We start from the raw sequence: 18003 nt of genomic DNA on the forward strand, positions 1-18003 counted from the left end.
GGACATCGAGGAAGGGGGAGCCCTGCTTCTTGTGCTGCGTTACTTGAGCAATCAGAGACTTTACAAGTAGTTCTCTAATTCCATAAATCTGAGCTTAAATACCAGGTCTGCCACTTATCAGCTGTGTGAACTGGGGCAACCACGCCTCTCCTCTGAGCGTCATTTTCTTCATCTGTAAAATGGAGGTGAAAATATTTACCTCCCACGGTGGATGTGGGATTAAACGAGACGGTGCCAAGCGCACTGAATAAATATCAGTTCCCTCTTCAAATAACCCATCTGTAGGTTAACAACACTCATTTGATCTTGAGGGTTTTCTTTCTACGGATCTGAAGCTTCAAAATGATTGCAGGGATGTTCCAGAGGCTTCTCAATACCTGTGACATAGGTGAGAGCCAAAGGTGCTTTCTTTGGCTAGAAAGGAAAATGAACCAGGAAGAGGGGCAGTGCATCCACTCAGGGAAGAGGCAGAAAAGGAGCAGCCCCTCACTGCTTTCTTAAATGAGCAGACCACAGTGCTACCTGCCCGCACCTTTATTCCCAGTCACCATAAGGAACGTGCAATTAGTTTCAAAGCACAAGTGACATCCGGTGAATAGGGAGCCGTGAAGAGTGATGAACACATAATGCAACCAAAGTTAAATACAACTATTCCTCTCCCAGGCCATTCAAAACCTGAGCAGCTGCTTTTTCATTCACATCATCTATTCATCTGCCTTTGCAATTTGCTATTCAGGAAACATCGTTTTTTTTTCTAGGATAATTAATTACCTATTTCTTTCCATTAAAATGCACAAACAAATTGGGACAGAGAGTAAATCTTGGGAAATGGCACAGTGGCCAATGTAGTGCCTGCCTTTACTTTCTTCTTCCGCGTTCAACTTTGCAAGTCGGAGCTAATTGCGGCTCCTGAAATCACATTTCTGCTGAGAAAAGCTAAACCTGCTCTCTGAAATGTTTACCCACCACGCAGCCAATTTCCCATCCCCACCTGGCTCTGCCGGCCTGGCGGGGAGGCTGGGCTGGCTCTACCTCCCTTGTGTGCACGCGCCCACACCGACGTGCAGGTGCATTCACACACCGGCCTGAGGACACACATCCATGCACTTGTCACTTACGCCCGGACGTGGGCCATCGAAACGCCCGAGAGAGGCTTCCCACACCCCACATTAAATGTGCGCTACACTTAGAAGAATTCTTCCATGTGAACTCCTCTGCCGCTGCCCACCCAGCCCGGGCCGGCTCCTGGCCACCCCGCCCCGCTCTGGGAACTTGTGGGACTCACCTCGGTGATCTGAGGGTTGGAGCACTTGACGTTGTGGCTGGACCAGTCAAGCCAGGGGCTGGAGGGGCTGACGCAGTGCTGCTGGAGGGTGCACCTGCGCTCGCCGCTGCACCAGCCACACTCGAACTTCCGGTCGGCCTTCAGGCAGAGGCCGCAGCTCTCCCGCTGCGCCGCACACTTGTAGAGATGGACTGCAAAGAGAGGGGGCGACACAGCGGCATTGGAGAGGGCTCCTCCCGACCACACCTCTTCTTGGAGGCATGGCGGAAACCGTCCCCGGCATGGGTAACACCGATGATCGCCATCATCCTTGCAAGAATAACTGACGGAGGACAAATACTAAATTGAGCCTCTTCGTTGCCGAAAGGTACTACAGAAAATGTTATTTAAGGGTTCTGGCTCTAGAGCGAGTCATATCAGGGCTTTGATGGTGGCCTCGCTACTTCCTTAGCGATGTGACAGAATGTCACCTCCCTGAACCTCGTTTGCTTAATCTATGACATGAGGATGATCGTTGTTTCGTGGGAGGTTTGAGTGAGGTGCTGTGTCTTAAGTGCTTAGCACAGTGCCTGTAACATACCCGATGGGCCACACAGGCTTATTCTCTTTTCTTTGAGGTCACACTACATTCTTCGGCACTGTCTTTCCTACATGGGGCCCTCATCACAACAGGTAAGGACTGATTTCCCCATTTCAGGTAAAAATGAAGCCCAAAGAGGTACATATGACTCTTTTTAAAGATTTTTATTTATTTATTTGAGAGAGACAGAGCACAAGAGGGGGAAGGGGCCAAGGGAGAGAGACAAGCAGACTCCCCACTGAGCGGGCTCAATTCCAGGACCCCAAGATCATGACCTGAGCTAAAATCAGACTCTTAACTGACTGAGCCACCCAGACACCAGACACCTCAATATATAATGACTCTTGACGCTTGCTAAGGTTAGTGCCGCAAGCTAGGATGGTGCCATTCCAGCTCTCTGTGCTGCTAGACTGCAGATCCTGAGAAGAGAGGGGCATGCCCCCCATACACTGGGGACTGGGTGGTCTGGGAGAGAGTTTAGCTTGGCTTCAAGAAAGGCCAGGTGGCTGGCAAAGTGCGGGCAGAACTGAGAAGGAGAGAGAGTCGACACAGTCCTGTTCATGGCCCCTTCAGTGGGGGGTGACATTCCCACAGAGGGCAACCTAGCTACTTAACAGGTCACTTTTGGAGTTTGCAGACCCTTGGCCTTTGCTTTTGTCTCTTACTGACTTAGAAGCCTGGGGCACGCCAGGCTGCAGAACTGTGTTTTGGGAGCCCGGGACTTCGTTGTTGCCTATTGATGTTTTGAATTCAGAATCCTGAGTAGAATTCTCCAGAGGTAGAATACTCAGAGAGTCATTTTCAACTTTTCTGGTCAAGCAGACATGAGCTTTCAGGACTGGGGGGTGGGGAGGGGCGTGCCTGTGCTGGAGATCAGGTACGGGCCTCAGGGGAGGGGCATATTTCTATTCCTCTATAGGGTCCTCATCCTGTTCCTCTGCTCTGTCAAGTGTCCCTCAGTCCCAGCTACAGGGACTACATTTAAACGTCCTCATACCTATGGCTGGTAGAGGGCAGGAAATGGGAATCTTAAGATGAACAATTACAGAGTGAGCATTTATTAACATGCACAAATGGTGCGCACCTCATTTGGTCTTCATGCTGACCCCAAGAGGAGAGCATCCCTTCCCGCATTTCACAGGGAAGGAAACTGGGATGAAGGCGGGGGCAGTATGTAGTCTGAGTTCCCCCATCTATAAGTGAAAGCGCCAGGATTTGAGCCCTGGTTTCCTGGTTTCTAGAACCCAAGTCCATAAGTACCGTGGCCGTCTCCACCCAACACGGTGCACAGCCTCCAGAAATGGGCTCTCAGAGGCATGAACGTGGAGATGGTGCTACCCGGGCACTCCAAGATGTTGAGCGCCACCAGGGAGGGCTCTCACGTGACAGCCTGGATGTGGCCGTTGTCCTCTATGCTCCAGGTGCAAAGGCCACCTCTGGGAACCAAGCCCAGATCCTCAGCAGGGAGGATGTCTATCTCTCAGCAGTGGGGAAATTGGGCCGGGGTATAAGGAGAAAGACAGTAGAAATCTCCCTGGTTCAGTTTCTCTCTCCAAGCCTAAGTGGTGTTGATTTCCATGCCAGCGTGTGGGTAGGGGCCTCTGGTGGCTCTGGTCCTCTGTCTATGCCCATGGGTGACCCTCAGGCTGAGGGAGAAGCTGGGGCAGCCCTAGCTACTTCAAGTGTAGTGAGATATGGCTCATGGTGTGAGGAGAGGCGTCTGGAGGGCAGAAGGCTTGTCGTCCCACAGTGGCCCGGGCTGCTGGAAGGACAGTGGTGTGGTCCAGCAGGTGAGCTCTGAGATTGGACATCCTTGGTTCGGATCCTGGCTCTTACTTTCTGATTCAGCCTGGTTTTTTTTCTCCCCTTCCTTTTTCAGCTTTATTGAGGTATAATTGACATAAAGAAATCATGAGGTATTTAAAGTATATACTGTGATGATTGGATATACATATACATCGTGCTAGGGTTCTTCCCATTTAGCTAATTAACATATCCATCACTATATATACATATATATAGTGACTAGAAATATGTATTTAGGTTGTATTCTTTTAGCAAATTTCAATTACACAATGCAGTGTTATCAACTACAGACACTGTGCTTTGCACTAGATCCTCAGACTTTGTCCATCTTATAGCTGAAAGTTTGCACCTTTTTAACAACCAACCCCTAGCAACCACTTTTCTAGTCTCAGTTTGTATGAGTTTGACTTTTTTTTTTTTTTTTTAAGATTCCACATATTTGTCTTTAAGGGCTGGAGTGCCTCGTGAATTTGCGAGTCATCCTGTGCCGGGGCCAATGCTAATCTGTGCACCGTTCGGATTTCTGTATATGTGCTGCGGGAAGTGAGCACTCCTGGTCTGTTTCTTAAACTCTTTGGGTCTCAGTTTCCTTATCCATAAAATGAGAATAATACTAGTACACACGTCTCGGGGTTGTAATGAGGATTAAAGAAAACAATCTCAGAAAATCACCGAGGGAGTGCCTACCCACAGCGAGTACCTGTCACATTGCAATTGCTTTTGTCCCTCTGGAGAGCAGAGGGCTGTGTTGATACTTGCTGCGCGGAGCGTGATGCCGACCTGGCGCGCGGGGGGAGCTGCTCGTGAGTTTGGAGGACGATGAATGAGGGTGGCCCTCACGGAGTGTCCCTCCTGGGTCAGCCCAGCTCCTTGCTGAGCTTCCCTGCAACAGTTGTGGGCTTGCGTCCTCCTGCCTGTCCCCCATCCCGACCCTAGAACCAGGGAGCAGCCTCACAAACCTTCTTTGTGCAGCGACGGGACCAAGGACAGGGGAATCAGACCCTAATTGGAAACAGATCTGTATTTCCCTGGAAACTGGCAGGACGTTCCTGCTTGCTGCTTTCCTAGGTCAGGTTCTGTAGATACTTCAAAGTCTCCGGGAGCCAAAGAAAAACGCGATGAGCCGGCAGCCGCCTGGTGGATGCTCTGGTTGTAATAAAACAGGGTTCCCAACAGGACTCCTTTGATGGCTCCAAATGTTGCTTTAGGATCCTCTGAAGAGTTCCGCTGACAGAGGGAGTGTATTATTCATGGCACAGCGGCTGGCCGGCTCTGATCCCTCAGCCCCAGTCTTTCCCGGGGTCACGAAAAGATCAAAACTCTACCCGGAAGTAGCTGCTCACCTTTCAGGTCCTGTGGGTTGTCGATGATGAAATTGCCATTCCACACCACGGCGAAGTCCACGGCCAGGTTGCTGATGTCCATCCCATCGTACTGGTACTGTGGGGAGAGGGGCAGGGGGTGCATGGCTCGTGAGGCTCCCTATCACAGGGGGTCAGGGATGCTGCAGGCATCTCGGGGGACCAGGACTACAGCAGGAGAGAAACCAGGGGCTCTGGCTACCTCTGGGCTGAGAACGGAGCAGAGGGAGAATCCGGGGAACCCCATTTGCTGCTGGAGTGATGTCTACGGCACCCTCCCCCTGACTCCCAGTCACTAATGCCAAGCGGATCCCGCCCAAACCCCTTAGTGTGGTGCTCAGTGCCTCCCGTAATCCAAATCCAAACTCACTTCTCCAATCTTCTCTTCCACTGCCCTCCTACAGAAAGCTCTGAATCCACCTGTCTCCAGACGCACCTGCCCCAGCGCCTCTCTGCCTCCGTTCAGCTCACATCTCCTAAGGAATGCCTCTCTCTTCCTAGAGCCTCCACCCTTCAAGCTGCCTGTGTTCTTCTGGTCCAGCTCAGACTCACCTTCCCCAGAGCGTCTTCTCTGACATCCCTCCCCCAAGCCCCAAGCTCCCTGTCCCTCAGCATTGCCAGTTTCTGTCTCTCACTTCCTGAGAGCTGCTCTGCATCTTTTCACGTACAAGTCCAGTCTCTCTAGCAAGTCCACGTCCTGCTGTGCGAACCCCACCAGAGCCTTGAGCAGAACATATGCACAACAAACAGGGCTGCAGCGGCAGGTGGGCTGGGCACCGCAGGGGTCCTCTGGCTGCACATGAGCTTTACCTTGGCCAACAGTCCATTACGGAAAGAGCTCAGAGCTTCTGGGCACAGATCTGACCAGGCCGACCATGAAAGGCCTCAAGCTGTGGCCAGGAGTCCGCTCTCTCTCCCATGCTGGTCTTCAGAAATAGGCCGTCTGGTGGCCCAGCCCCTGCCCTGCCCCTCGGTGAAGAAGGCCTCTGGGAATCCCCTCCCGAGAGACCTGGCCCGCCCTGGCCACTGAGCTCTCAGGGCAGGCCACGTCCCTGTCCGCCCTCCTGCCCCCGGCCCTTCCCGCCCGCTTCTTCCCTTTGTCCTGTTGCATTTCTTTCTCATCCCACCTTCGCCTTGTGCTTGGCGGCCTTCCACTGATTACAAATTCTATCAAGCGCCTGTGACCTGGGAATCTGACAGCCCCCTGATAAGAAGCCCAGATTCTCTTTATCTCTCCCAGGCGAATTAGCTTCCCTCAACACCTTTGTCACATCACCCCCCATCTCCAGCTGACCCCCCATAGTCAGAGACAGGCGTTGGCAGATAAAAAGATCTTCTCTGGGCTAGTATTATAATTAAACACCTTGTGCTTTCTGTCTGGCGTGCGGGACTGGTTTAACCCTTGCCGCTCTTGAAACTCACTGCTCCCTCCTTCCCCCTGCCATCTCCCCTCACGCCATTCTACCGCTGCTGAGCTCCTGGCCCGCCGTCCTCTGCTTTATGCCTAAATGACGACGGCGGTTTGCGGGGGAGTCCACTGGCTTTGGCTGCAATTTCACCGAAGGCCAAGAGGTCTCTTTGAACTCAGGAAGAGCACAAAGCTCTCAAGTGATGCCAGGGGTTCCTCGAGTCACTCGGCCTCCTCTGTCATCACCAACCTCCTCTGCTCTGGTTGAGGGGTGCTGGGTGCTGGCACCCTCCTCTGTCCCCGGGGATGTGGGGTCAGCCTGTGGCCCCAGAGGGTTCTGGGAACTGCGGCAGGTGAGGCTGAGACCTGGGCACAGGTGTGAGAGATAGCCGTGCTGTGGGCAGGGCGTGAGTGTGAGCGCTCTTACCGAGCTGTTCTGGCACTGGACGCTGGAGCTGTTGAAGCGCAGGGCGGGCACGCGGTGGACTGCTCCCTGGATGCTGAGGACGCACTCATAGCCTCGCTGGCCCGACTGCGGCTGGGGCAGGTTTCGAGCCTTCAGAGTGATTGGCTTTACCTCTCCGACTGGTATCAGAATTTCCTCTGTGGGCACCAGCTGGGGACAGTCCTGCGGGAGCAAGCAGAGAGACGCCATCTGTCCTGACTCACACCTTCCTCTGCATCTCAACCAGGGCAGGGGGCCAGACCTGGGGGCCCGGCCAGACCCTCTTGTACCCGGGTAGGCTGTCCATGAGAAAGATGTACCTCATTTAAGGGGCACGGGGGAGTCGGCAGGGGAAATGAAATCTATCTCTTAGCTCCTGGGGCTTTGATACTGTTTTCCCCAGCCCACACGTTGTCCCAGATCTGGTGTGCGTGTTACAACTTAGGAATTAATTTCCAAGCACCGGTGTGGCAGCCTGTGGATTTTATCTCCTGCCACATAGGATAAAAGAGGCCCCTGTGTGTCCCTGTCCCCAGCCTGGAACACCCACCTCTCGGTTTCATCCCCTCCCCAGCTCCTGTCCCCCTTGCACGGTCTGGCCGGAGGCATCCTGTTATCGACAGCTTCAGCTTCTCCTCTCCGGCTGAGTTGGCCTTTCCAGAAGGGGGATCAGCCCTCCTGGCAACGCTCTAACCACTTGCTTTGGCTTTTTATCTCATTTCATCACCAGGTCCTGCATGAATGCCATGGTGCTTCGGAAAACAAAACCGAAAAAAAGAAAGTCTTGGTGGGGAGGGGCTGTGGGAAGGGCCATGAGAGCCCAAGCAAGTGAGACAACCAGACTGATCTTCCTGAGTTCTCTTCCTAGATGTTGCTTCTCTCCCGAAGATCATGTTGCCACCTTCCCGAAGCGCTGATCCCCGGCCCGCTCTCTCCCTCGTGGGAAAGACAGAGCCCAGCAGCCTCTGGCAGTGAGGATGGTAAGTGCCAGCCATCTCTGCGTGTGATCATTTCCTGTCTCCCGGGGACCCACTGCGGAAATTCTTGAGGGAGGCGCCTGGCTCCGCATCCCCTTCCCCTCTGCAGTGGTTCTCAGAGGGAGCATTTGGGAGCATGTGGGGCTTGATGTAGCTATCCTGCTGAGGGGTGCTACTGGCATTGGGGCCGGAGCTGCTGAACTGCCTGTGAGCTGTGGGACAGTCTTGAACCAGGAAAACTGTCCCCATCCCAGTGCTAAAGACGCTCCCTGCTAAGAAGCCGCTCATGACACAGGCAGTGTTGAGCAATGGACAGCCTCAGATGCAGAACTGGGAGGAGACCTAGGGGACCCCAGCGGGGGGCTGAGGAAGTCTCTTCTCTCCTCTGGGCCTCAGCTACAAGCCCTCACCACCTGGCCTCTGCCTCCTTCTTCCCTGGGGGCTCTCATGCATCCTTCTTCCCACGGGGCTCTCATGCATCCTGCTCCAGCCATCCGGGACTTCAGGTGAATTCTGGGGGGTTGGGGTGTTGTTCCTGACTCATGGGCCTCTGGTCCTTTGAAGATGCTTTTCTCTCTACCAGAAACACTCACTGCCACGCCCTGCCCCCCTTCGACCTCCTGGCCCCTGCCTCAGCCCCTCCGTAGCTGAATGCCTCGTAATTAGCCTTCAAATTCATCTCTGCAGCTCCTTTTCTGGAAAGCCGTCACTGACCCTTTCCCTGCCCTGGCCTTCAGGATGGGTTATGGATGTTCTCCCATGATCGCATTTAGCCCTCAGAATTGCAATTGCTTGTTGACTCATTGTCCTCACTGGTGTGTGAGCCTGGAGGATCAGGCTGCATCTCATTCACCTCAGTATCCCCAGTCTTTATCCCAGTTCCTGACATGTCTTGGACACTTGGTCATTGCTCGTGGGAGGGTAAACAGAAAATGAGAAAATGAAGCGACAGATGAAAAGATCGCAAACTTTCTCTCCACCTCCGGCTTCCTACATTCTTCAGAGATGAGGGGAGAGCCCTGCCTTCTGGACACCAAGAGACTTGAGAAGCAGTTTGATTTCCAAAGCTGGGGTTGGAAATGGTCACTGCTTTTGGAGTCACATGATTACTAAGTAGGCCTGTCCAAATCTAGTAAGGAATCCTGAGAATTTATGAAACGCTGGGGAAATTTTCCACAGAATCTTATCGAGCAGGACCTGGATGAACTTCTCGGGTCACTGGTGCCCTCCGTCACCTGTAGGCTAACTGCATGTGAGGACACCTAGCAGACAAGGTCTCTAAAAGAGACAGGATCATAAGGCAACCCCAGAGCAGATGGGTCCCTGTTTAGAAGCCAGTCACTCAAGCTGCCAACTCATAAACGTGCTCTTTACTGCACTTTTCCTTTCATGCCCTGAGGGCACGCTTGACAGAGTCTTTCATATATTTATAGCCAAGAAAAAAAATGAACACCACTTTAGGGAAACCCAGGTATCCCCTGGAAAAGGAGATACTATTTCCTGTCGGTAGCTAAAAAATCCCCGTAGTGTCTAATAAATTAAAATTTTAATTTAGACTAGAAATAAGGCTGAGGTATAAGGAGGGTGTGTGTGTGGGTGTGTGTGTGCGTGTGTGTCTGAGACAGAGAGAATAAATTTTCAGACACGGAACTAGTTGATACATTGTAAGTGATGACTAGTTGTTTTTCATCTCTAATGAGCTCAGAGAACAAATTCAAATTTTAGCAGCACAGTCTTAAAGATGTGCTTCTGGAAGTATGATGTTTTGCGTTAGTAAACAAGATTGTAGAATCCTTTTAACTTTGACAAATTTACATATATAACAAATATATTTATATACATACTTATTGTATCACATATTTATTTACATATAATACACACACGCACACGCACACACACACACGTGTGCACATCCTCATCTTTTTGTCTGGGTTAAGTCTGGTCCAACCTGGAGGTTAGAGAATCATAAGAAGACACTTTATGAGTACTCCTTAGGAGTTTTTTTTTTTTTTCTTTTTTGAAGGGATTCTAAAATTTTAGAAAAGAGTCCCGTGGTCTGCTGTTTTGGACCTTCTGGGACTAAATTTAAAGACAATGATTAGGGGCTTCCCAAATGCCAAAATAGGTTCTAAGATTGCCTCAGTAGAAACAGATGTCTTATCCTTTGCCTTTTTTTTTTTTTTTTGGTTTTGTTTTGTTTTTTTGCTATTTCAGGCCACACAGAGTAGGATTCTTTCTTTTACTCTCTAGGGTAAAGGAAAGAAGGGGTTGGGGGGCAGGTATCCTGTCTTCTTCTTGGGAAGCAGGGGAAGATATAGAACGCTTGGGTTGTGAGTGGCTTAGGTGAATATGTTAAGGAGGGAGCAGCGAATCCTGGGTAGCAATGGCAGTAGTGAAGGCTGAGGGCAGATGCAGGAAAGCCAGAAGCCCAGAAAACTGCCAAGCTGTAGGAACTTCAATGCCTCAGGGCCTTGAGAAAGGCATTGGGTTTCATCAGATACAACGAGGGCACTTGCAACCCAATTGTTTCTGTGAGTGCGCGCGCGCGCGCACACACACAGACACACACAGTTGTCCTAAGAATAAGAACACAAATGATCACGCTATGCTTTTTCTGAAGAATGTTAAGACGGTTGTCAGTGTTAAAATGCCCATCGCTACTGCTGGTCTCCACTGTCTTTAGGTCATCTTACTCCTCTCTCTGTCTCTAGGCCAACTTGGCAGCAGGATCACCTCCTTGGCAGCAATCTGAGTTTCTGTCAAGATGAACAGATGTCCTATTTCGGAATATCCCGGGGGGCGGGGGTAGTCTGGGGAGGAAGAGCCACGGCTCCGGGGAGGGCGGGACTCTGGTGTGGGAGCCCTGCGTGGCTCGGGGCCACATCACCCACTCTGCTTAGCTGTGCTTCTCAGTGCGGGGGACCCCTCGGCCCTCGGAAACGACTTCTCCCGTGTGGAAATGGCATTATCTTCACCCACTGGACTTCAAAGAGAGAAAGCAGCCAGTATCCTGGGAAGCTAATCGGATTTATTTGGTTCTATCTTTCCCCTGGGACAGGGCGTAAAGAAGATATTTATGTATCTACATCTCACTAGGCCTGGTTTAGCCATGGAGGGAGATGAGCTTTTAGAGCTGAAAGCCATACACACTCCCGCGCACGCCCGCTTGCTAACACCATGTCGCAGCTTGATCCGGCCCAGGGAGGCAGAGATTTGGGGGGCCCCATCACAGATCGGCTGTGCTCTGCACGGTGGAAAGGTTTGGCTCATAACCTTAAAAGAGCTCAAGAGATGGCTCAGTTGAAATTCAGTTTCCTCATCTATAAAATGGGGCCAGAAATACCTGACAGGCCTAGATGGCTTAAAAGAGGCCTATGAAAGAATGTTGTAAATGGCAATAAACTGGATTAACAACATGAATATCACTGTGTATTTCTTATGTGTGCATGTGTGTGCATCTGTGTGTGTAGGGGATAATGCAGGATCAGAGGCTGTCGACTTACAGTCAGCCTGGGGAACATTTTACTCTGAGTCATGCCTTCTGCATGTATCTGATGATCTTAGGAAAATTGCTTAACTTACCTAAACCTCTGTTTACTCATCTGTAATAGAACCCATTTCATAGAGTAGACTAAATGAGATTTTATGTATATAGAAAATGTTGCATATATAATAAGCACTCAGTAAATGTTCACTACCAATATTTTTATTTTGAATTAGGTACTTTCTTGTCAAGCCTAAGCGGGGACTTGGTCCATCAGACCTCTGGAAAGAAGTAGGCAGATTGACCTCATGTGCCGGCTGGCCGTGTATCTGTAAGTGGGACTCCACGGGAGCCTCCCCATCTGGGGAGATGGATTTGTACCAGTCCCTGCCTACCCCGGGCCCTCACAACCAAAGAGCGTAAAGCCAGATTGGGATCTGGCCGGCAAGTGTGGCTGTGGCCACGGAGACAAGCAAGCTAACTGGCTCTGATTTTCTGCAGAAAGCATACTGCACTCAGCTCTTTTGGATGCCGGAGTTCTCTGCAGCCTTGGGCAAAAAACCTAAATTTTTAGCATGTTGGTTACTACACGTGTCAGATATGAATTATGTGAAACTGCAGGTCTGTTTCGAGAATCAGTTGAGATGCCGCATGTCCGTGACTCAATCTCTAGACTCATTTGGGATGAGGCCCAAGAATTTGAAAATTTTTTTTAAGATTTTATTTATTTGAGAGAGAGAGAGATCACAGAGGCAGAGGGAGAGGGAGAAGCAGACTCCCCGCTGAGCAGAGAGCCCGATGCAGGGCTGGATCCCAGGACCCTGGGATGATGACCTGAGCCGAAGGCAGCCGCTTAACCGACTGAGCCACCCAGGTGCCCCAAGACTTTGAATTTCCAACAAGTACCCAGGTGATGCTGATGTTACTGGTCCCCCTACCCTGACATATATGCTTTGAGAACTCTTGGCACATTTGAGAGAATTACAAACGTGTGCTACATTAATGTTCCGTATACATCAATGGAGCTTATCAGTTATGTATTGTTTCAAGGAAATGGACATAAGATTTTGATTCAGAGTTAGGGGGCCCTTACTGGACGTATGAAAGAGATATTCTAGGACCCCCAAAGAGGTACCTAAGGGATTTTCAATCCCCAGAAAAACCTAAAGACATCAGATCAGACTCCTAATACAGTAAAGAACACCTCACCCAAGCTGGACGTGTGTGCTTCTGCTGTTGCCCACATTTTCAGGAATGGGCTCCCCAGAAGCAGAGCTTTGGATGGAAAAGAGCAGGGCCTGGGAGCTATTTGCTGGGAAGGGATGAGTGAATGGCTGTGGCCAAGAGCTCTGGCAGTATTCAAGGCAGCTGAGGAAGTGGCCCTCACAAGCTTCCTGGGAACCTGAACTGATTTTCTTTCCTGGGCGAAGTCAGGAGCCGGACACAGACCGGACTTCCATCCCCGACCTCCAGAGAGCCAAGCCCCAGGCCCGCGTCAGGGGCCTGTGCTTATCAGCAGTAGGAGAATGGCAGTCCGGCCCAGTCCCACTCGGGAGAGGCGAGGACTTGAGCGGGGACAAAGGCCTCTCCGTCCCAAGCAACAGACATTTAAGAAAGAAAGTGAAACTAATAGGGGGTGAGAAGCCTTTGGGGTTTCCCCCCAGGCCTCCTTCAGTATTCACTCAATCCCGAGTGGCCAGGTGGCAACAGCTTCTCTTAGGCCAGCTCTCTGGAACATTTCAGTCTCTCCCCCGTGGCTGAGAGGGAACCCTGTTCTAGTGACTTCTAAAGGGCACGAAGGGAGGCCGGCATGTTTCCAATTAGCCTTCTGGCCTCCACACCCCGGCAGAGTTTATTTGTCTTGCTCTGTGCACCACTCCTCCGGCCCTCGCTCCAGCTGCAGGCCCCTTTCAGGCTTGGCTTTGGGTTTCTCTCTGCCCGAGGGGGAGCCCCTGGAAGAAAACTTTCTCGTCTAGATCTGCACTTCACTCTCTCTCTCTCTCTCTCTCTCCATTTTGTGGTCGGCCTCACTTTATTTTATTAAGGAACTTAGAAGTTTAGAAGAGGCCCATGTGAAGGTCGGTTTCTGAGACCCTTTATCACCATCTTTTCACGGCCAGGCCTTTGCCTCTGAGCAGCCCCGTCTGTGGCTTCTGCTGTTCCTGGTCCGCCTCGCCTCCCTTCGCCATTCTTCTGTCAACTCCCCAGCTGGGTTAACCACCCTCCACTCCATCCCTGCAGCCCTTGGGTCCTATCCTCTGAGTAAGAAGACTGGCCTGAAAGCAGTTCCATACTCTTGCACAATCCCAGGGCTGGGATTAATTTGCAGTGTCCACTAAGACCAGGGTAGATCTTTCAGGCCAGCTACATCAAAGCACACCAACTGGCTGGAGGGAAATCTTTTTCTGAAAGGTTTTCAGGGCACTAGATAACTGTGTCCATCACTCTGGGGCACCTGCAGGTGGCCTGTCTTAAATACCACCTGTGGATACCATCTATGTTTCTCTCTTTCAAGATGGGCCCATTTTTACATTTTTCTGGCTGAACATAACACGTATTATTTCAGAAACTCAGAAGAATTCAAGGCCATGGGTGTGTGTTTGAAAAACAGTTCAAGGCTTACTATATTCTTATTTAATTTTTTTTTTATTACCTTTTGAGGTATAATTGACAAATGAAATTGTAAGGTATTTAAAGTATGCATCATGATGATTTGAAATATGTATATCAAGGTCTACTTTCTTATGTTTCTTCATGGAAACAACTAGCATTTCTATCAAGATTAGGAGACACAGAAGACTCTATTTCTTCTTTTTTTCCCATAAGACTCTATTTCTTGAAATCATGGACAAATGTATCCAAGGAACCCTTCCTATCAATGGCATTTGGGTAAAGTGGCCATTCCTTCCTTCTTTCACACATGCATTCTGCAAACATTCACTGAAGAAGACACTGAGGATTTAAAGGTAAGATGTAGCGGTTGCCTTCAAGAAGCTTCCAGTCTACTGCAATGGCGACAGGTGTATGGAAAGAATATAGTAAAATATGCATATGCTATGCTGTCGCTTATTTACATTTGCAGATTTTCTAAAAGGTGGAAGAAGGGGGTAACGTGTGTATGCACACGTGTGCAACTTGTATGAATACATAGGCCTCTACAGTCGTTCAAACCCAACCTACTGGCCATGCTGTGGTGTGAAAAACATTAAACACGAGAAAGGGAAATTGACCAAGCAGGCTTCATTTTCCTAAGGCATGCTGTGAATGTGTACGAAAGTCAACATCAGTAGATAACCATCGGATGTGATATTCCTTGGAAAGACAAGCAATTTGATATTTCACGGTGTTGATAACAAAGGTGGGTCAGGCCTTGGGGATGGAACACTGACTGTATAATAAGCTGGGACTTTTAGCAAGGCCTGGTTCTTTTCACCAGCTGAATTTCCTTCTCTTTCTGGAAGGCCACCCACCCAGTCATACATCAGAGTCAAAGAATCATTGAAACTTGGAGTTGGAAGAGAGGTTGGCATGAAAGAATGGTTGAGAGTGAATGTTCTGTTGAATCGGACTATGTCTGCAGCCAAGCAAAGGGCTTAGACTCAAAGAATCAATGTCATTCACTGCCCTCTTCTAGACAATGGAGTCTGGTTGGTTGGATATGTCCTCTCAGCTTTTAGTCTCAACCCTCAGTTCCCCTCAAGCCTTTGAATGTAGAGAGTCTTAAGAGTCTAGAAGAGACAGCACATTCCTCTGCCTCTGGGGTATTTTCTACCACTTTTTTTTTTTTTTTTGCGTTTTATAATAATGGGACTTTCTAACATATAGAATCTCCGGGAAGAAGACCAAGATGGGTCAGGGCAAGGAGATGGCCAAGCCACTGGAGTGCCCATCTGAAAAGGGAGGGCCACTCAGACTCACTGGGAAACATCACCATGCCAAGGTGAGCCTTGCTTACCTCTGAAATATTGATCCGGCCCTCCTGGAAGGAGCAAGTGGTGGGGTCGTGAGTGCAGAGGTTCCGGTATTTGCACCAATGGCAGCGGAAGGCGCTGTTGACACAAGACAGGCACCTGCAAGGATGGAGATAGTAAGAGGCAAAGAGAGGGAGCACACAGGGAAGGTAAGGGTGCCAGGTAGCCCATGTGTCATGATGGAAGTCGGTTATCCCAGTCTCTCTCTCAGGAGGGCTGATTCGTGGGGCATCCCCCAGCATGAGAACTGTGGATTCTCCTTTAAAGATGTTCTTAGGACCAGAAAATTGAAAAAAAAAAAAAAAAAAAGTCCAAAGTGGAAATAACGTAACTTATAAAGCAATGGTGTTCTAGAGCTGGCCTGCATCAGCTCAGGAGAGCTGATTATTTACATTTCCAGGAATTTTGCAAGTGGTTGGCATCATGTTTATAGCTTGGAATCAGCCATGGACAGAGTATTTACACCACAGAAATTGGCAAATGCTACATACTAGGTTTTTTTTTTTCTTGATTGCTGGTAGTTAAATATTTACCAGCATCCCACCACTAATAAGAGAATAGCTTGGAAGACATAAGACAGAAAAGCACGGGGATAGAAATTGGGCAGATAGGATTCCAGGCTTGCCACCGCCACTGGGGTCACCTTGAGTAAGTCACTTCACTTTCTGCATTGGAAGTTCTTCATCAGTCTGTAATAAAACTTTCCTGTCTGCTCCACAGGGCTGTTGAGCATCAAACAAGATAATGTGTAGGAAATGGTTTTGAAAGGTACAATGTTAAATGTGAGTGTTATTTTCAAGTGCTTAAATTACCTGTTATTTCAAGCTCTTAAGTCACATTTGAGTGTCAACGACTAGTTCAATCACCTGTGTTTCTGGGCTTTGGGGGAGTTAACAATATTAAATGGCAATTTTGTCTCACTCTCCAAGTAGCCAGGCATAGGCAGTAATATGTGTGTGGCTCATGCATTTCTTGCCAGGGTAAGCGCTTCTTTCCCTCTAGTTTTACGTGGGGGCTGTGTGTGACCACACATATGCTGTCACTTATTTACATTTGCAGATTTTCTGCAATGCACACGTGTGCAACTTGTATGAATACATAGGCCTCTACAGTCGTTCAAACCCAACCTGTAACCCAATGGTGACCAGACCATTAAAATGCCAGCGCCTTTGACAACTAGACCAACCTGGAAGGGACACAGCCGGCTCTGCGATCTGGCGCCATCTGGTGGGCATTCTCTTTACATTTAGGTGGATGGGTCTCCATCCAGGGGGTGACTGGCTAATTTGCCACCCTGTTTTGGGTGCATTAGCACATCTACACCTCATCTTCCCCATGCTGATCAGTCTTATCCCCTTCCAGATATGCCCAAAATGATTGTGTTTCTGAGCTTAGGCCAGACTGACTGGTTCTTGCTAATATCTTATGATTCAGCAAGGAAATAATGAAAATGGACCAAGAATGATGAGATGGGGTTCTAAGCCTAGCTTTTCCACTGGCTAATTTTGTGACCTTCGCTGCAGCACTTATCCCCTGTGGGCCTCAGTTTACCATATTAAAAGCAGGGGATTGAACTTGATTCTGTGACTTTTTGCTATGGATGCCAGGAGTGGAGTAGGGGTAAGATAGTGTTTAGAAATAAAATGGAATCTTTGCTGTCAAGGAGACCTGCCTTTTTTTTTTTTTTTTTTTTTTGGCTAAAACTTGCTGCCTGTGACTGCATTTCTGTTGCCATAGCAATGCAAAGTGGTGACATCACACCGAACTGCCATAGAGATGAGGATGCTCTCACAAACAATGAATTCCATCACCACTGTGTTGGAGTTTAGAAGGAGGTTGGGAGTTTCTTTCTCCAAGATGCTTGCATTTTCCCCAACAGGGTTAGCTGGGATTCGGACGCCGTGGTTAGTGGGCAATTTTGTTTATTTCAGCTTCTGCACTTACTGCCCTGCCCCCGCCCCAGGCCATTTTTACCACTTGCCCTGTCTTTCTTGGCACATCTATTGACTTATCCCAATGGGGCTCAACTGTGTCTCCTTTCTTAACTACTTCGGAGATCCTACAGTTACAGCAGCTGCTTCCCGTCATAAAAATCAAGATCAGAGGAGGGGAGGCTCGGGAGGACTGACTCATTTGTCTCTTTTAATGGCTAAAGATTCCTTTCAGGGATAGCTGCAAACAGACCCTCTCCCCATGTGGATTGCTGAGCCCATCTTGTCCATAGCCTGGACCCTACAGACATGATGCCTTGGAGTTATGCAGACCTCAGAGTATTCCTGTCCTAAGAAATGGGAAGGATGGGTCCATAGACTATCCCCAGTGATTGCTCCCTCTGGTGTGGAGTTGTTGCTTGATCTCTCTCCTTGTGGAATGTTCATGGTCACTGGTCCAGTGGCCTTTATGTGGCCCTATTACAGAGACCTATTTTCCTCTTTCTTAACCAGGCGGTATAGAGTTCCCAGTTTGTATGGAAGGAGTCTCAGTTTCTCTTCCAGCGAAGATAGAAACTAAATATGGGTCTCTATTCCTGCCCAGCTGTAGAAGTTCTTAGCTTGTGGGCACCAGTGGTAAGTGTCCCACTGCTGGAGATGGCTGGTGAGGTCAGCTGGGCTCTACTCAAGCCCCTCTAGAGGCTGCCGGTTTCCCCCTCCTCTTTAAAAAGTCAAAGGCTGGGTCTGGATCACAG

General features: G+C 49.6%; 1 protein-coding gene across 1 annotated transcript in view; it reads right to left on the bottom strand.

The window, feature by feature from the left end:
* PLXNA2 (plexin A2) overlaps positions 1-18003 on the bottom strand; it is a 209405-nt gene that overhangs the window by 53220 nt on the left and 138182 nt on the right. The window contains exons 9-12 of the mRNA XM_032393140.1: positions 15302-15416; positions 6868-7068; positions 5015-5111; positions 1286-1476 (exon numbers count right to left, since the gene is read on the bottom strand). Of these exons, the coding sequence (XP_032249031.1) occupies positions 1286-1476; positions 5015-5111; positions 6868-7068; positions 15302-15416 (604 nt within the window). The remainder of the gene's footprint in view (positions 1-1285; positions 1477-5014; positions 5112-6867; positions 7069-15301; positions 15417-18003) is intronic.

The sequence above is a fragment of the Phoca vitulina genome, unplaced genomic scaffold (assembly GCF_004348235.1).
Source record: "Phoca vitulina isolate PV1807 unplaced genomic scaffold, GSC_HSeal_1.0 scaffold71, whole genome shotgun sequence".
NCBI lineage: Eukaryota > Metazoa > Chordata > Mammalia > Carnivora > Phocidae > Phoca > Phoca vitulina.